The sequence below is a fragment of the Meles meles genome, chromosome 13 (genome assembly GCF_922984935.1).
Source record: "Meles meles chromosome 13, mMelMel3.1 paternal haplotype, whole genome shotgun sequence".
Lineage (NCBI taxonomy): Eukaryota > Metazoa > Chordata > Mammalia > Carnivora > Mustelidae > Meles > Meles meles.
The window spans coordinates 78,524,910-78,544,584 of NC_060078.1; the positions used below are offsets into that span (position 1 = coordinate 78,524,910).

The 19,675-nt window shown below is 54.0% G+C and overlaps 1 protein-coding gene across 10 annotated transcripts in view; it reads left to right on the forward strand.

Moving 5' to 3' along the window:
- TACC2 (transforming acidic coiled-coil containing protein 2) overlaps nt 1-19,675 on the forward strand; it is a 186,343-nt gene that overhangs the window by 111,402 nt on the left and 55,266 nt on the right. The window contains exon 1 of one of the 10 annotated variants that reach the window (XM_046027945.1): nt 1,731-2,293. The exons of the other annotated variants lie outside the window; for them this stretch is intronic. Coding sequence (XP_045883901.1) covers nt 2,226-2,293 — 68 coding nt within the window. The 5' untranslated portion in view covers nt 1,731-2,225. Of the gene's footprint in view, nt 1-1,730; nt 2,294-19,675 lie in introns of those variants that run through there. 10 annotated transcript variants of the gene reach the window in all.

Below are 19,675 nucleotides of genomic sequence, written 5' to 3' on the forward strand. Positions count from 1 at the left end.
GGCAAGGAGGATACTTGGATGGTTCTGTGCTTCCGTGTGTCACGAACGGAAAAGCAGATGGGTTCTGATTTTGCTTCTTCACTGCCGTAGTGCCGAGCTTGGCTCAGGGCCATACTCTCCGGGCCCAGGGAAGGGGCTGCTTTCCTTAAAAAACTAAGTCTAGGTTAGGGCTTTTGGAATCTTCAGCTCCCCGTGATAGGGTTGCTGGGACTCTCAACTGCCCACGGGGCCCAAGAGATGTGCTATCTAATGGGAAGCCAAGCCTCAGGGCGCTGGAGGGGAACACAGGGCAGGATCCTCACCCCCAGATGACACCCTGCCCTGGCAGTGAGTGATGAGCGCCCAGAAGGTGCTCTCCAGAGCAAGCCTCCTCCACCCTGACAGTGACCTTCCCTGCAAGAGGGACACAGTCATTAGCCATCTTCATGGAAACGCAAAAGTAAACCTTCTCAGCGTTTCCTGGAAATTTCATGTTGTTGCGTCCTGGGAAACAGTTTTGGTTTTTCTGGCTTTTTGTTTGTCACTGATCTTAAACAGGCACAGAGGAAAGGCAGCCCACCATGAAGTCTAGAACCCTTCTGACATTATGAGCTGCAGCCTCCAAGGGTCCTGTCCACATATCCTTGCCACAGTTTCCGAAAACACTCAGGGCATTGGAGGACATTTTCAGCTGCTTTGAGTGGTTCTGTTTTCGTTTTGTTTTTCTTTTAGCCCCAGTTTAGATGCATGTTAAGCTCACTACGCCGTGGGGTGAAGACACACTGGGAAAGTGTAGAAGCATTTTCTACTTACCCTCAGGGGCTCACTTTAATTCCCTTGTCTGTCTGCGTTTGGAGCTCTGAATGCAGTTGCACAGAAAGCAGAGCAGGGGCAAAGGGTCAGGCTCCCAGGTGTGCCCCAACCTCTGAACCTGAGACATGAAACCCTGCCCTAATAGCTTTTGGTGAGAAGGCGCAGGGGCCCCAGCCTTGAACCTTTCTGAGGTAGCTGGAGCCAGGTGGGGGACCTGGCTGGGTGGGCATTGTTGTCCTAGCCAGGCTGTGGGTGGGTGCTGGGGACACCACCATATGGGGTTTGTTTAGAATCACAGAGTGGTTGCAGGTCTCCGCAAGCTGCCTTTTCCCTGGACACCTGGTGGCTTGGCCTGGGCTCGTCAGCTTGCCAGGCCTACAGTTAGGATGAGCACTTGCTCAGGGCCTCTCCCTGGAGAATTCACCTGGTGGCCACAGGTGGGGTTGCCCACCCCGTAGCAGGCCCTGGCTTCTTTCTCTACGCCTTGCCCACAGTCCACATTGTGTCCGCATTGTGTGAGCAAATTGGAGACCTGGCCTGGGCTGTCTGTGAGCAGGGAGCCAGGTCCTGGAATCGCGGTGGTACACAAGCTTCATGGGGCTCAGGCCTGGTGAGGAACCCCCCCCCACCCCCATCCTTCATCCAAGGAGGCAGAAGCCGGCAGTGGGAAACTGCTTGCATCTCATCCATTTCCCACTGCAGACTGTTTACCTGCCCTCTCCCCCTGCACACACACACCCCAGGGCCCGAAGGTCCCTTCCGGTCCTCCTGGAGGGATGAGCCAGCCAGGGTGAGATTACCCCCACTTCTCTCCGCGGTCAGCCAGGCGGAGACCACCACGCCCCTCCCTCCTGGCCCCCCCTACTCCCCAGCCCACAGTGCATTTGCATTTCAAAGCCACACAATGCGGGCGGTCCGGGCGAGGCTGGGGGAGGCTGGGGGAGGCTGGGGAGGCGGCGTGGGTGCCTAGGGAGGGTCCTCGCCCTCCCTCCTCCGGCCCGTTTCCGGAGGCTGCGACGGAGCTTTGTGGAGATGCAGGCGTCGGGCCGCTCGGCGGTGATGACATCACCGTGTCACACACAGAAGCCGGTCTGCCGAGGGGTTTAGGAGCAGCTCCGCTTGGACCACACCGGCGCTCACGCTCACACTCGCGCGCCCCGGGCAGAACCGCGCGCGCCGGCCACACTCGCGCACACTTAGGCGCGCGCCGGCCACACTCGCGCGCACACTTCCGCGGCGCTCGCTCCCCGGGCTCCGGCTCGGGCCCTCAGCCGCCGCTCCCCGCCGCCGCCGCCACGGATGCCCGCAGCTGCTCCCATCTGCAGTGCAGCAGCCCCGGCCGCCGGCTGGTCCGTCCCGGCTCCCGGCTGCAGGAAACGCGCCAGGACGCTGGCCCCGCTCGCGGTTAGTGTGCTCGCCAGGGCGCAGCGACGATGGGAGGGTCGCAGTCCCTGCAGCCAGTCCCAGCCAGCGACCCGAACCTGGAGGCTTCCGAGGCAATGTAAGTGCTTCGCCGGGTCAGCGGAACCTGCCCCCGCCCCAACCTCCTCCCCGAGCGGAGGAGAGGCTCCCTGGGCTTTGTTAGTGTCGAGTCTCCTGATGCGGGGGCAGCATGGAACCGCGGCCGGCCCAGGATTCCCGGCAGCCTTGCGGGGCTTTGCCTGGTGGCTGCTCCTTCTAGCATTTGGTGCTCCCTCTGGAATGGGCATCTGGCAGCCCCAGGATACTGCCCCACCCCCACCAAAGGGGGCGGGGTACGAAATGACCCTCTGGCGTTCGATTTCAGTTCAGCAGCCCAGTGCATGTTCCGGCGCTCCTACCGTGGGCATCTTAACTCTGCACCCCCCCGCACAGTGGTATTTCCTGCAGCGGAACAGCCGGGCCTCTTGGGAAGAGCCCCTGAGTGTGGCAGCTTGGTGGCCATGGAGACAGACCAGTTTAGGGGCAGCTGGTCTCGTGGCCAGGGAAATGGTGTGGATCATGGCTAGTGGACATTCAGTCCTCTTAGCCTAGGCGCTCACACTCACTCCGATGGTCACTGTTGGGGCGGAGGCTGCTTGCTATTATTCGTGAAGCCAGCCCAAGTCTTGTCATTGGTCCGCTGGTGGAAGCCGGGTTTGACTGTGCATTGATTCAGGAACCGATCTTTTCTCTCAACCACAGAACTGCTTTGCCCGAAGTGGCCTTTATCCTGGCTGGGTGTTAGTTAGAATTGCCATTTCTGTATGGTTTGCTCCATTTCCTTCCCAGGCATGTCTGGAGGATGGGGCTTACCGAGCCGATCTGGCTGCCAGGGGGGCACCGTTCGGCAGCTCAGGCTCGTGTCCAGAGAGGGCCTTCCCAACCCAGCCTTACCTACTCTGCTTTCCCAAAGAGAAGAATGTGTTTCAGAAAAGAGTATTTTGGGGGAGTTTGGGGGTGGGGCAGTAGGTAAAGTGGTTGGTTGGTTTGAACGATTAATGTGTTGATTAAAAGATAAGCGGGGCTTGGTCTGTGTGTGTAGTAGGGACCGGGTGCCATGTGGGATCTTCCTCCTGGTCCCAGAGCCTGGGCTTCAATGAGGAGCTGTCTCAGTGCGGTGATGTAATGCTAGGCTGAGCCTCATGGTTTTCCAGGCTCTGTGTCTTTAGCCATAGTTAGGAGCAGGTGTGCACCGATCATTTGTCTTCATCCTTGTAGCTTGGGAAAGCGTCATCTTACAACGGGAGGCCCATCAAGCTGGAGACTTTTTTCTTTTTTTTTTTAATGCCACGAGCCCTGGACTACACCTACCCTGTTTTTCGTCCATGTGTAGTATTGTTAGATGCCTGGAAATACAAACCACCATGAAAGGTTCCAGCCTGGGCAGAAGAGAACAATTTCAACCTATTTTTTTTTTTTTTTTTTTGAAGTCTCTAAACTGGAAATCAGTGAATCTGGGGGAGTCACCAGCTAGCTGGTATCAGGTCTCACGCCTGTCAAAGAGCAGACGGGACTTGGAAAAGACAATGTGACCACGTGTTTGGGGAAATACGCTCCTCAGCCATTGGAAATTCAGCTCACCAGCCCCCAGTAGCCCCGCCCTCTTTCCCCATCCAGTTAACAAATGACCAGTACTCTGTTGGCTGAGGGCTGAGTTTGGGGGAGATTGTTTTAGGAAGGAGCTGCCTTTTGGTAAGGCCCCTGAGGTTCTGCCCTGCGGGGATAGTGGTGTCGCAGCGACTCTCCAGTCGGACGGCCACATTGTGCTGGGAGCCGCTTATCAATATTGTCTGGTTGGTTGATTTCTTCCCAGTGCACCAGCCCGAGGCGTCTCTCCCGGAAGGGCTGCTTGTCTCTAAATATCGGTCTGTAGGACAGTCACTCACAGATCCCACTCTCCATCCCCCTAACCTTTTTGTTTTTGGCAACGAAGAGAGAGGGAATGTTCGGGGCTGGTGCCATGTCTAGCAACTGCTCTCTAAAATCTCATCTCTGCCGTCTCAGTAACGAGGGCTTGTTTTTCTAGTACGGAGTCACTCATTTCCAGTCCAGAGGTTTTAAAAGATATGTTAAGAGAGCACCCCTTTTCTGTACAGGCGCAAGCCTTTCGTGGTAGTCTGTATTTCCATGCGCCTAAAAACGCGCGTGTGTGGGTAGTACAGAACACAGGGCAGCACCTGGTTCGTGGAGGAAAAAGCAGGTTCTGCTGTTGTCGGGTTGGGGGATAGAGACGGACTCAGGGGCCACACCTGCGGAGACACCGTCCATGACACCTGGAATCCGAGGGCACCATTTCTCCTTTTTCTCTGTGGAAACGTGGGCCTGAGCTGGGCCTGTGCAGAAGAATGAAACCCAAGGACCGAGGGAGGCAAGATGACCTGGAAGTGCCCGCAGGGATTTTGTTAGTTCCAGGATGTCTTTCCTTCTGATTTCAGGTTCAGGGGGCTTTGGGGCAGCTTTTGTAGGCCCAGTTGGTGGTGTCCCACAGGTGCAGTCTGGTGAGCGGGTGGGAGTGAGGTAGGTGAGTCCTGGGTCTCCTGCTTGGCCTGGAGGAGCAGGAAAGCCGGAGGCGCTGGGAGGCGGGGCAGGGGCTTGGAAGTTCTAGCACTGACCCTGCCTTTGCTCCTCCCAGGGTGGTCCCCAGACTGCTGCATCAGCTTCGCCCAGGGGCTTGTTACAGATGACCTCAGTCCCCCTCCCCAACCAGACTGGCTGAATCCAAATCTCCATTTGACTGGAGATTTTTTTTTTTTTTTAATTTATTTGACAGAGAGAGAGAGATCACAAGTAGGCAGAGAGGCAGGCAGAGAGAGGGAAGGAAGCAGGCTCCCCGCTGAGCAGAGAGCCGGATGTGGGGCTCGATCCCAGGACCCTGAGATCATGACCTGAGCCGACGGCAGAGGCTTAACCCTCTGAGCCACCCAGGTGCCCCTAACCAGAGATTTGGAAAGATGCCGGGTGAGCTGTATGTAGAAAAGGGAGTTGAGAAGCCCTGAGCTAGCTAGGCATCTCCGTCCTGTTCCCTGAGGAACTCTGACCACTTCTGGGCTGCTGCTTTCCTGTCCGGGAAAGAAGGTCTGGTAGCAACAGTAGCCCCTGTTTCCAAACAGAACAGGAGTAACTGGGAGAGAAGAAACCATCTGCAGAAAATACTCCTTCCCCAGTGTGGATGGGGAGGACAGGAAGTGCTCCAGGGAGCGTGGCAGCGGCTATGGGCAGACTTGCCGCTCCTGCCTGTGCCTTCCCTCCCCGGCAGCCCCTTGTGGCTCAGCCTCTGCTAAGTGCAGCAGCAGGAAGTACTTTACCCTTTGTGTAGTTGGAGCCCCTGCCCCCCCCCCCCGGCCTTTCCCAATCAGCTAGGGGAACCCATGCCACCCATGCTCCTGTAGATCAGAATAGGAGGGCCAGGCCGGGTGGAGAAAGGCCAGGAAGCCAGAAGCAGCCCGCCTTGGTGGCAGTGGCTGGAGGCGGGGGGTGGGGGGGGGGGGGTGTTGCACATGGTGGCAGGGAGGCCGTCAAGGTTTTACTCTCCTCTTGGACTAAGAGAACGATATGGCCTTTGCCAGGACAGGAGAACTGGATTGGGAGCCTGGGGGAAAGTTGATGAGCTTGGGCTGGGGTTTGACAAGCAGGTGGATGAGAACAGTAATTGAGACAGTGGCCAAGTCCAGGGAGAACTTGTGGGGGCCACCTCATGGGGCCGGGGGTGGGGGTAGAGGACAGACCTCCGCACCCATCTGGGTTACAGACTAGAAAGCAGAAGAAGCAGAGACTTGGGCCCTTCCTTTTCCTGTGGCTCCCGATCCTCCGTCGTCTCTCTCCGGGTGGGAGGCTGTTGAGAAGCCCCGTGACTGGTTCAGCCCCACCTGCCTCCCAGGGTTTCTCAGAGGGGAGGGCCCTTGTCTGTGAAGACTCAGAAGACAAGAACACAGGACTGTGACAAAAGTGGGGACACTATGTGCCTGGAAATTGCTGTCATTTCGGTAGCTCGGAAGGGGCCGGAGAGGGCTGCTGGAGCTCCTGATAAGGATCAGTCTTTAGGCCTCCCTGGATCTGTTTCAAAGCCTTGTTTCTTGAGGTGACCCTTGGCAAAGTCATTTCGCTTAAATGACAGCATCCCCGCTGTGGGCGGCAGGCGGCTGTCCAGCTCCAGGAAGCGCGTTTCACTTTGCATATTAGCACTGGATGAAATTTAGTAGTTTTGTTCCCCAACCCTGAATAAGATGCAGAGTTCTCCGAAGGCTGGGCATTGCCCAAGTCCTGAAGGAACCTGCTGGGGGGCGGGGGGGCTCATAGTTCAAGTTGCTGTGACAAAAATACCACAGCTGGGGGCGCTTCAACAGCAGACCCTGATGGCTCTGGGTTCTAGGGGCTTCAGGTCCGGGGAGATCAGGGTGCTGACGGATTTGGTGTCTGGTGAGACCCTTCTTCCGGGTTTACAGATGGTTTTGCCTTCCGTGCTTTCCCTGCCCACAGCAAAGGGAGCAGAGATTTGTGGTGGGGGGGAGAGGGGAGGAGGATGGTGGAGGATGGAGAGGGAATACAGGGGACAGTGGGGGCGGGGAGAGGGAGAGATCTGTGTCTTCTTTGAAGGACGCTGATACCATTCACGAGGACTCCACCCTCGTGACCTAATTACTTCCCACAGGTGCCACGTCCAGATGCCAACACACTGTGGATTAGAGTTTCAGCATATGGATTATTGGGGGGGCGGGGCAAAAACATTGAGTCCATAGCAGGTGGTTTCCTCGGCTGTCATTCCTAGATCCGTCCAGTATGGCCCCTGTGGCCCTTTACTGCTTTCTCTGTGGGGCTTACCTGTAGGCTTTCTCTAAGGTGAGCTGACGGCCAAGAACATTCCAACGCCCTCCAGGTAGCTGCCGGTTGTCCGGGAACTAATGCTGTCCCTTTCTGCTGGGGCACTGGGCTGGGGCGCCCACCGATGGTGGGGTGAGCAGCCAGGACGGGTGAGCATTACCTCTGGGTTGGTGGAGTCTGGGCCACTCTCCCCCCATTGACCCTCAGCCCCCGTCCCCATGTTTCTTTCCACTGTCTGCGGCTTCTTTCTGTGGCTCTGTCTTTGGTTGCTTAGGAACCACTTCAGCCAGAAATGTGATTGGCTGTCCTTGCCAGATGGATTGCCTGAGCCTGGCGAGTTCCTGGGTAAGCAAAGGATGTTGAATAATTCCCTCCTCCCCCCTTAAGATTGATGGTGAGGACTTAAGCACTGCAAAGAGTGGCTCCGTGAAAACCAATTGTTCGTGGACTAATGCTTGGGTTTCAGCCTGGGCGGAAGTCCTGGGGGGTGGGCCTGCCTGGCCTCGAAGAGCCGACTTAGTCCGAGTCGCCTTGCACACACCCACCCTGCGTGGGAAGTCGCTCAGAGGACACTGTTTGTACTTACAGACTCAGGTGAGCCGTTGTTTCTGGAGAGCAGGTGTGTGCCGTTCGCATCACGGAACACGGAAACAGGGCTGGATGCTGCAGTGTGAAAGCTGGGAGTGAGGGGTTCTGCAGCCCCCAGCTGAGCAGACTGGATTTAGCAGAAACTTTCGTGTGCTGGCTGTTTCCCATTATAGAACTTTTTTATCCGTGGATCCTATGAGACACACACTTCCTCCCCCATTTTATAGGTGAGGAAACTGAGGGCTCTCAGCGGCCGGGAGGGCAGTCAAGGGCTCAGCAAACATTTTCTGTAAAAGGCTGAAGAGTGAGTACTATAGACTTTGCAGGCCATATGGTCTTCGTTGCAGGAACTCAGCTCTGCTGTTCAAGTGTGAAAGCAGTCACAGGCCATTAGTAAACCAGGGTTCGAGGCAACCCTATTTAACACAAGCAGGTGGTGGGCCGTCGTTTGCTGACCCCCTGCCCCCCGTCATACAGCTGGTTGGGGTGGTGTTGGGCTCCGTGTCCCCTACCCTCAGGACCATATGTGAGCACAGGGGTCCTCAAGTCTTTGGCCTGGGCCAAGCTGATGTCTCTCTCTGCTCTCCCCAAGATGTCTCATGGACTTGAATACTGTTACTTGAGTACTATTACGTACCAAGAACGCCTGGTCTATACCCTTCCCTCTGCTCTGAGCACCGCACTTACCCATCGGCTCATTTCGTGTCTCCTCTCAGGGTTCTGACAGAGAGCTCGGGCTTCATGTATCTAAAACTGAACTGAAGATCTTCCTTCTCTCAAACACAAATAACCTATATGTGCACCAACCCAGTCCCAGCGCCCCTCCCTGACTCAGCACACGGCTCCCCAGCCAGCCAGCTGCTGCACCCAGAAACCTGGTAGTAAAGTCTGGTCTTCTTTTCCCTCTCCTTCCTTCTTCCTTAAACAGCCTGGATCATGGCTTTTCCCTGTGTCTGCTTCCCATGGCTTTCCATCTGAAGTCCTAGCTTCCCTGTTGGTGTGGGGGGGTGCTGCAGGACTGGCCTCCCACCTCCCCTTGCCAGCTGCTCTCCACCCACGCTGAGCACCTTTCAGCTCTTTGAACATGCAGTGCTCAGCCACCTCAGGGCCTTTGCACCTGCTGTAGCTGGTCCAGAAAGCATTCTGTGCTGTGCTGGCTGGACTGGCTCCTTCTCCAGCTTCAATCCTCGATAGCTTTTTCTGCTGTTACTCTCCAGTGCTGTCCAATAGAACCTTCTGGGATGATGGAAAAGTTCTATGATCTGCATGGCCCAGTATGACCGCCACCTAGCCACATGTGGCTATTGAGCCCTGAAAATGTGGGCAGCACTTCCAAGAAACTGGATTTCAAATTTTAATTGAAATTGCTGTGTTTGGCAGGAGATAGTTGTGTTGGACACCACAGCTCTGTAGCCTTCTCCTGTGTGAATTCTTTGTAATTCTCTGCCCATTGGCAGATATTTGCTTTGTCTCTTTCCACGGGTCTCGTCAGAACGGAAGCATCCTGACAGCATTCTGTTTATCATGCTTGTCCCCAGTCTCTCGCACAGCACTGAGCACAGTACGTGCCCGGTAAGCACCTTGTTGAGCGAATGCAGCACGGTCGTAGGCACATCTGTTGTGCACTGAGCCCGCGGAGGGGGACCCGCAGCCGGGACTTGAAGGGGCAGCGGGAGCTTGGCTGGACCTCGGGCGTTAAGGTTCTGCGGGCCCCATGCGAGGACTGGACCCGCGGCCGCAGGGACAGCCAGTTTGGGGATCTGCCTGCCTGTCGCCACCATGTGGTGTCACGAGAGCCTGCCAGTGCCACTGGCTGAAGGACCTGTGACCCTGCCTAAATGCTGTTCCCGCAGTGTCCCAGGAAGGTGCACCTCGGCTCAGCTGCTGGCAGGTCAGTTCCGTGACAGCCAGCCGGGGCCTCTCCCCTCCCACATGGTTTGCTCTTCTTAGAGGACTGACTGTGCGCTCAGCTCTGCGCTCTCTCTGGCCGTCTCTCGGCGGGTGTCTCTTGCCTGCCTTCATCTCTTCCACCTGAGGAAGCCTCTTGGGTGGACGAAGCAGCTCCTGCCTGAGCTCCAGAGGCTTCGGAGGAGGCTGGGGCAGGGGTGGGGGGAGCGTGGGGGGCGGCAGAGGGGGAGCGTGGAGGGCGAACTACAGTGGATTCCTTTTGTTTCTGCGTTCTTAGCCCTTGCAAAGGAGAGCAGCTCCCGGGCCCAGGAAGGTGGGTCTTCTGCACAGCGCCTGCCTCAGCTGAGCAGGAAAGCCCTGCGGGCATGGTGGGCTTCCCAGAGCATGTTTTGCACCTGCCAGCCCTCCTGACTGTGAAGGGTCGTTTCTGGGTTGTCCCCTTCCACGGTTTCCTCTGCTTCCGACCTTTAATGGAGGCAGGAGCAGCCTCTGGCTCCGGGCAGGGGTGGGGGCAGCCCCCGCCCTCAGTTTGCTGTGTGTCCCTGTGCGGCTGACAGCGCAGGCCAACTGTCGGGCCCAGGGTGCCGTCAGCATCCGGGCTTCACTACTCCACGGTGTTTGTGGAGACCCAGAGTCGGGGAATTTCGAGCTGAAACGTCAGGATCTTAGAAGTCATGGGCAGCCTATTTTTGCCGGAGCGTTGTTTCAGAGCCCACAAGCCCATCATTTGTGAAACACCACTCAGGCCTTTCCTGCTGATCTTCATTCAGAGAGAGTCTGGCAGTCATTTGAGAGAGTCTCTTCCCGTTAACTTCCGATTTGCTAAAAAATATATTTTTAGATGGACTGTATCATTTGATGAGCAGGACTGGAGCTCCCTCCCAGGGCAGCGAAGTAGCAGAGACTGCAAATTCTCTCTCCCCAGAAGAAGGCAGTGGATAGTTAATTTGGGGTTAAAAATGATGGACCGTGGGCCCATGACCATGGCCTACCCTTGTGTCTTTGCCCTAAAGTGTCATTTTTTTTTTTTTCTGATTCCTCCTATCTCCTAATGAATGCTCAAAAGATCAGTTTCCAAAAAAGGTGGCTGTTTACCGTGTTCATCCTGAGTTGGACTTGGCTAAAGATAGACCATTTGTTGAACTTGAAGCTTGGCACCTGTTAGCGCTCGGGCTGCTCTTTGTCTGGGCTGGGGGAGAAAACTCAGGAGCAGAATGTCACAGTGAAAGTTGCCAACCCACGTGTGGCTGGCTTGCTGCGGGAGGAGCGGCGTTTCCCAAGGCTCTCCCCGGTAAGCGCCATCTCTAACTGAGATCAGGTCTGGGTCTCTGGAACTCCAGGAACAGTCTGGATCAAAGGGGCTCGACTTCTGAGAGTTGTTCCTCTTAACCGTTCATCAGGGCCCTGGTGGAAGTTGATAATGACTAATTGTTCTGCGGAGGGAGGCATGCCTGGGAGTGGGAGTATTTTCCAGGAAGAAGGCTGGAGAGGCTGGCTTTACTTTGGGGAAAACATCTGTACACATATAGGTCATGCGTGGAATTTCCTGGCCCAGCCTCATTCTGAGAAAGATCCTGGGCCTGTGTTCCTTTCCTTTAATGCTCAGGGAAGAGAGAATGGCCCAAAGGCACACTCTGGAGGGCAGGGCTGTGGGGAAGAGAAGGTCCCCACAGCATCAGTGTCCGAGGGACCCTGCTCTTGGGGAAGAAGGTAGAGGGGACTGGGCGCAGAACGTGCGTGAGGCTGTGGGGCTGGAGCGTGGGGCCAGTCCGGCCGCTGAGGTGTGACAGCCCGAGTCTTCTGGGCGTTTTGACTCCTGAACCAGTGACTGGCAAAGTTTGAAGTATTGGGTGGGAAGTTTTGTGACCAGGAGCCTGGGGTCTTACAGGGTGTCCCTGGGCAGAGGTGTACCTAGAATGTTCCTTCCTCACAAGGGCTTTGCCTGTGGACTTAACCAGCCACCTTTGGTCGAAGGGGCGGAAGCAAACCATTCAGAGTAACTTAAAGACAAGAGGGTGTGTGTCTCCTGTGACCAACACGTAGGGTTCTTCCAGGGATAATTACCAGGATGACTCTGGAAAAAAGGACCCTGCTCCCTCCTTTCCTTCTGGAAGAAAGCTCCGAACCACCTAAAGTGATAGGGTTGGTGGCCTTTAGGATCATTCTCTGATGTCCAACAGGGGACCTGCCCCTGAGACGACCTGGGGCGACTCCTCTGACCTGGCGCCCTAGCTGCTGGGGGAGCTGGGTGCCACAGCCCCTGGTATCGACCGTCTGCACGGACCTGGACACACCGGGGCGGAGGGGTGAGGAAACTGGTCTGTGGCTGGTCTGTGACGGATCTTGAGCCGCTCAGCTTACATCTCCTGCCTGAACTGGGATGTCACGGGAGGCAAGCCTGCTTGGGGACAACTCAGGTGTTTTGACGCCTGTAGTGAATATCTTTAGTGACCAGGCTTGAGAGACGCGACCTGAAGCCCAGGGAAGGGGAAGGGGCAAGAGGAGGAGGACAGTTATGTGTGGCTGGAAGGTTCCAGCAGTGTTTGCCTGCTGAGTGTGTCTGATGCTCGAGAGAGGTGGGGTCAGAGGGAAGGGGCTCCAGGGAAGAAAGGACAAGGTATACTGTGGTGGAAGGTGGGGCCTGACGGTGCTGTCTGTGAGGATGAGGGAGAGCGGGACTTCGGAAATGAAGAGGTGTTCGTGCCCGACATCTATCACGTCCGATTGTTCTAGTAACAGATCGGGGAAGAGCATGTCAGAGCCCCTCTCTGGGGTGGAGCTCTTAGCACCCAGCCTGACTGCACAGTCCAGGGGCTGCCTCCAGACTCCGGGGCCACCTCGAGGTTGAGCTGGGGCCCTGCGGTCACCAGCCACCTGTTCCCACACACAGGACCGTGGGCAGGGGCCTGAGCGGAGGCTGCAGTCAGCAGAGCTCTCCTGGCCTGTCTCTCCCTCCCTCAGGGAGGCCCTGAGCCCTGTCCCTTCACATGGCCTCCGTGGGCCAGGGCAGGGTTCTGTCTCCTCACTGGATGACCGTGTCACTGTGGGTCCATGTCTGTGGCCGGTGTGTTGTAGTTGGACCAGAGAGCCGGGCGGCATTAAGATGGACGGGGTGCCTGACGAGCAGACCCACTGCTCCCAAGAAGAAGCGGGGAGAACATGCTCACCACAGACAAGCCCAGCTCCACTGGTAGGAACAGCAGAAGGTTCGACAGGCCACCTTGAAAAGCTAGCGGGACGTGGCGCCGGCTCAGTGCTCAGCTGTCCTGGGTTCCCGGGCACGTGCACTGCCGGCCCACTCTGTGCCCGTGGAGCCTCGGCCAAGACATCTGCGCGGTGGGGTTAGCACCCGGCCCCGTCCCTGTGCCTGGGAGATTCTGCAGCTAGAGAGAGGAGGCATGGTCATGCTGGCGACGCTGGACATGCACATGTTTGTGAAGTATTCTGCTCGTGGGTTTTTTGTTTGTTTTAATACAGCGTAATTCCTGGTGAAGTCTGGGGAAGAAAACCCTGAAATGCTGGCACGTGGTGCCAAAGGATGCCTTAGTATCACTCCCCGAGAGAACCCCGTAGTGCCTGTGAAGTGGAAAAGGAAGTGCTGAACGTCGGAAGCAGCCCTCTCGGATGGGCTCTCTCAAGTAATGCCCTTCCGTCCCTTGTGTTCGCTTTCCTGGCTTTACGCGGTGCCTTTCCCAGTCTATGCTCAAATTAGCTTATGTTATGGTATGCTGTATCATTTTATGTTATGTTATATTGTTATATTGTTATGCTACATTATTATATGTTGTGTTATAGTTGTAATTTCCTGAATACTGCCTTTCCCCCATCTCCAAATGTGACCACCTCTTCTAAAACTCAGAGCTTAAATTCCTGGCATGGTGTGTGGGAAGGGAACCAGAGGTATGGGGGTGATGGGTAAAGGCTTGCCTGGAGAAACTATAAATTACCCAAATCTCAGGGGCCTTGGGAAGTATTGCCCTCATACCCAGGTATAATATTTGATTGGTTTAAAAAATACGTATATATATATATATAATATGTATATATAATACATATATATGTATGTATAATACCATATATATATATATATATATATATGATAGAATCGGACCAGTCAGGTTGTAAGATAGAAAGATAGAAGAAGCCAAAGAGGCAGAATGATGGCTGGGCCCTTTGTACCTTGGAGGCCACTGTCACGCACAGACAAAGGAACCGGCCTGCAGGGAGCTCACAGTCTCCTGGGGGAGGCCGATGTTGTGCACCCCAGACAAGCACATGGGTGTTTTAGGCACTGGGATGGACACCTTAGTGTTCAGTGGAGATAAAGTAATGGAGGGCTGCATGGAGGAGGGGCCATCCTGCTGCTGAACCTTCCTGAGCAGGTGTCTGCTGGGCAGGGGGGCAGCCAGGTGGAAGGAGCGGCAAGAGTCAGTGCAGAGGGGCTGGGAGGGCTGGGAGGGCCGGGAGGGCCAGGGGTGGGGTCTGGCTTGACTACAAGGAGTGAGAGCAGGGACCAGGGTGGGACTAGAGGGAAATGGCAGGGGCCAAATCTTGGAAGGCCTCGTGAGTCGCACTAAGGAGTTTGGGCAGCAGTGGGCAGCCTTTGATGGAGGAATCTCGTGACCAGATTTGGGGGAGAGGGAGAAAACAGCCCACCTTTATTTCTTTATCGTGCTCCTTGTCACATAAACTGTAATTCCGAGTTTCCAGATTTGCCACTGGAGATACTGGGCGGCCTTTCTTGTTTAATATAGGGGCCCTTATTCTTAGACTTAAGAGCCTATCTTCCTCTTTAGAGCTGTTTGGAAATTGGCTTTCCTGAAATTCTCCCCCGAGGTCCCTCCTAGTTAATAAAGAACCTTCTAGTCTTATGCCCCAAGTAGATAACGGTTTAGCGCCTGACAGGCTGCCCGTTGGGGGGCTGGTCTTCAGGGGACAAGAGGACGTCTGTGCAGGGCCCACGATTCATCCCGACTGAGTGGAATATGAGCATCATTTTACTTGGGTCTCATTATACATGTAGACAGAAATAGTTTTTTGGGTTTTTTTGTCTTTTTCCTGAGAAAATGTATGGCTTTGTAGCTAGCCTTGCAGATGAGAGCTGCTAAAAGGGCTGGTCCGACCCTAGGAAGCCAGGATGTGTGTGCGATTGGCTGGAGCAGGTCGGCCCACAAGGGAGGGGGTGGGAACTTGAGGAATTTGGAAGGAGCCATGGCGGCTGGAGGCTGAGAGGGAGAGGAAGGCAGCTGTGTGGGGGAGAAGCACCTCTAGCAGGCTGAGGGGCTGTGCCCAGGGCCTTTTGGAAGCGATAAAAGGAGGGGAGGCTCCCAGGTGAGGTTTTTGAAGCAGGAAGGACAATGCAACGGGGAGGGGATAAGGCCCAGGCCTGGCAGCTGCGAGGAAGCCAATGGCATTATTCTGCAGCAGGATGAAGGGATTAGGGGGACGGAGTGGAGGTGGGGCTGTCTAGGGACCAGGTTCCTGCTGGAGCGCCAGACCCTGGCTGGGCACTTGGAATTCTCCCAGGAGACAAAGGAGCAGCATCTCAGGCTTTGAGAGGTGCCCAGGCCCCGAGTTCACCCCAGGCGTACGTGTCAGTAAGCAGTGGGCGTTTTCTCTTGTGCAGGACCTGGAAAGAGCTGGAAGAGCTGGAAAGTGTTTGATGCACGGGGAGGGGAAGGTCCAGCTCACCTCTGGTTGCCCCGCAGACGAGCCCCCGTTACCTACTCGAGCACCAAGTGTCTGTCCCTTGCTCTGTGGGACGCTGACTCTCCCCTCCTCTTTCTCTTTCTCTTTCTTTCGGAGGTGTTGCTCCCACATCCTGGGGTAACAGTGGTGTCCAGGGGGGAAAGCGAGGGTTTGTGGGGCCTCCGTCTTGAAATAGCACCTCGGGGAGTGTCTGGTTCTTCTCCTGTATCAGAGTATTTCTGCGTGTTCTCTGGTGGAAATGCCGGTTTTCCATCACTGATGTCTTCATTGTAGGTTTTGTGTTTACTTGTGTAGGGGCTCTGGGATGATCCTTTTTTTTTTTTTTTTTTAAAGATCCTATTTATTAGAGAGAGTATGAGCACAAATGGGGGGATGGGCAGAGGGAGAAGCAGACTCCCTGCTGAATAGTCTGAGTCTGAGATCGTGACCTGGGCTGAGGGCAGACGCCTAACTGACTGAGCCACCCAGGGGCCCCGGGAATGATGATTTGGTTGATGGATTTCCGTCATCCTGTCTGATGTTGAACGGGCCAATCCGTTCAGTCCTTTGTTGGCCTTGACCTCCTGAGCCAAGGAAATGAACCCCTCTGGTGTTGGCTTTTGAAGGAAGTGCAGTATGGCAATGTCAAGAGTCAGAGCTCTCCCGTCTTAATTTTGGGCAACATTTGTCAGATTCTCTATTCATACCAGAGCACGTGTGCTCCCCAGAATCACCTCCTTCCGCGTGTGCGAGCCAAAATCCTTGATTCTTTCTTTTTCTTACTTCTAATGCTTGGCCTGTCGGCATGTCCTGTGACGAATAAAGAAGAGATAAGCCCCTAATTATTTGCTTCAACTTTCATTAAGATTCCAGCTGAAACCAGAAGCATGACTTTTGAAATAGGGGGACCCTTGAGATAATGGAAAACTCGGAGCCTTTGATGCAAGAGATTTGAGAAGACAAAGCACAAAGGGCTGCCCTTGTCCTAAAAATAAGAGCGGGGCTGGGGCTTGTTGGTAAGTCGGAGGGCTTGGAGGCATGAGGACTGGAAATAATTGTCAGGTGGCCGATGTCAGATTTATACCTTACTCTGTTCCTTTTATCATCGAACTGAGTAGTAAAGTGGCAGGGAGGTCAGCTCTGAGAGTCTATTTGAGCTCAATTGGGTTATTGTCACAAAACCCTTAACCTTGGGACAGTTTGCCCCTTTGCTGTGGGAAATCATATCTTTCATTGGAGCTTTGTTCTATGTAATTGAAATCTGAGGTTGCTTCTCAGCCCTGTCATATTCAAACCACTGATTAGGGCTTTGATACTTTTGTTATTAAATCGACTGCTGTTAAGAGATGATTCAGGGTCCCTTGAAGTCAAGAAAAACTGTCTTCTTTCTTTTTCTTCTTTATTTTTTTTTCAAGATTTTATTTATTTGAGAGAGAGCTGAAGCAAGGGAGTGCACAAGCAAGGGGGTGGGGGACAGAGGGAGAAGCAGACTCCCCGCTGAGCAGGGAGCCCCAGGTGGGGGCTCGATCCCGGGACTCTGAGATCATGACCTGAGCCGAAGGCGGGCACTTAACATGACCTGACCCAGGCGCCCTGAGAAAAGCTATCTTCTTTCTTCTCTCAGTTACAGTGACAGAGGAAGGAAATGCTTATTTTAGCCAAAACTTTTTAAAAGCACACTTGGGATCTCAGCTTTTTCCTTAGGCTTCCATGGGAGTCTCAAGTCTGACTACTCATCTTTGCAGCTGCTTCTCCCTCTGTCCTTCCCCCTTGCTTGTCTAGTGCAGGGCCCCCCCTTCTGTCTCTGGACTCCCATCTCCCCGCCCATGTGATGGGCTGTCCCCCTCCCTCACTGCTGCCTTGCTGCTCTTGTCAGAGCAATCGTGGCGGCCTTGAAGACCATATGTAGGGGGAGTTCTTCCCCATGTGAAGCCCTCCCCAGGCTCTCCAGCTCCTCAGAGCCGACTTTCTCCTCCTGGCTCTCTTCTCTTCCCCAGCGGTTGTGGGGGTTGGGGGGGCATAACTCAGCCTGCCCTTTGCAACTGGCAAGCTCCTTCCCACCTCAGGGCTCTTCATCTTGTGGTTCTCTCTGCCTGGAATCTTCTTTCCCCAGCCCAGGGATGACTGGCTCCTCCTTCCTTCATCATGTCTGTCTTCATGTCTGTCTTCCTTTCAGGGAACGCAAGAGAGAGAAAAACTCCCCAGTGCATCCCAGAACCCAGAACACTCCTTCTCCTTTGCTGATTACAATTTCTGTCAGACTGGCTGTGAAGTAATTCAGTAAATATTCGAGTGGATTTATTGCTTGATTTTACAATTCCTCACCCACAGCCGTTTTACCAGGCTGTGTGTGTGTGTGTGTGTGTGAGAGAGAGAGAGAGAGAGAGAGAGCGAGCTGGGGAGGGGAGCGGAGGGTGTGTGGGAAGAGCAAGAAAATCACATTCTTTTCTCATTGCTCTGGAAATTCACCAGTCATTGGTATAGCTGTCCCCTGACTACAGGGGGCTTAAAAGACAATAGGACTGGGCTCTGGGTTTCTCTGATTATGTTCAGGCGAAGGATACAGTACTCCTGGCTGTAGAATTCTGCCATGGTGAGGACTGGAGAGAGTGGACGCCTTCTGTGTGCCTGGCGTGGTCTGAGTGCAGACTCCCTTCTCAGAACGGCCTCATGCCATGGGTGGCAGGTGCCGCCGCACGGATGAGGAAAAGGGCCCAGGTAAGGTGTGTTAGGAACCTGTCTGAAATCGCTCCCCTCCCTGGTGGAGGAGCACGAATTTTGGAAACAGGTCTGTAAGCGCTCCTTTTTATATTTTGTGAATATTGTGCTGGTCTTCTTCTACGAAATTACCAGAATCAGATCATTCCGATAGTATACGTGAGGAACGTGATTTTAATTCAGACGTTATCTATTCCGAATTTTTTTAAAAAGATTTTACTTATTTATTTGAAGGGGTGGGGAGGGGCAGAGGGAGAAGGAAAGAGAGAGAAACTCAAGCAGGCTCCGCACCGAGCTTGGAGGGAGCCCGACGGGGGCTCGATCCCAGGACCCTGAGATCCTGACCTGAGCGAAAATCAGGAGTCTGAAGATTAACCAGCGGCGCCACCCAGGCACCCCTCTGTTCAGAATTTTTTTAATAAGTGGGTCAAAGACTGAGTGATGCTGCTGCATTGTGTATGAGAGAACGGTGTGGAAATATTCTGAAGCAGTCAGTGCCTTCAGGAAATGCGCATTTTCAAGGCGGTGAACAATACTTATTCTCTGCAACAGGCAGGCTGTTTACAAGTCCTTCTTTTCCTTTTGGTCCTGTAAAGAGATTGGAAGGAAAGGGACAGATGTAAGCGCTGCTCCTTTATCCAACAAAAGCCTGTTTGAGACACTGGTAGAAAAATGAGTTTTTAAAATTTTCTAAATGCCAGACTTTTTACTAAAGTATTCTAGCTCACGTCCAGGTTTGTTCCATTTTTGTTTCTGGGTGCAGCGTCATGGTCGTGGTTGAGACACCCAGTGCATCCCACATCGCCATTTACTTAGCTCAGCTGGGAAGGAACTTTCCTGAGGTTTGTCTTGGTGCTTCACGAGGAGCTGCTGGGGGAGGTATTGGCCGAGTGTCACCTCTGGGCAATGCCCGGAGAATTACTGATATGCAGATGAATGAAATAAAACAACTAAACCCACTTCTTTCAGTCAGCAAAGCTGCAGGGTCTCGCTCAAGGTCAGCCATCTCAGCGGAAGGGTGTGATGCTCCGATCTGTAATCCCAGCTGCTGGGATCTCGCAGGGAGCTCACGATGCTTTCTGGACCACTGAGGTTTTAGCAAACTGGGTGAAATCTACCTGTAAGGTATGTACCCTTGACCTTCAAACCCCACAGGTTTGTGCCACACAATTCCACTTTTGTATGGGTTTTTTGGCGGCTGTTCAGTACTATCAATATACTTTCTCTTCCTTACGATTTTCTTATACTTTCTTGTCTCTAGCTCACCTTCTTGTGCAAATACAGTGTAAAATACAGGTAACATGGAAAATATGTGATGATCAACTCTTTATGTTACCAGTAAGGCTCCCGATCAACAGTAGGCTGTTAGTAGTCAAGTTTTTGGAGAGTCAAAAGTTATACCTGGATTCTGACGGCTCATGGGGCGTTGGTGCCCCAACCCCTGTGTGGTTCATGGGTCAGCTCTGTATGTTAAAAGCGATGGCTCAGTGTGACTCAGTAATGAGTGTACAGTGAACATTAGGAAGGGGTGAGTATGGGGGGGTTAACCCAATGAGGGGTTAAAAGCCCTCAAATCCTTTCTCCGTTGCTATTACTAATAATAATTTGCAAGGCTTTGAAGGACCACTCTAAAGGCAGAATTATAAGTGATGAATTATAAAGTCAAAACACATGAGCGTTAATTATTGGTAGAAAGGGCAGA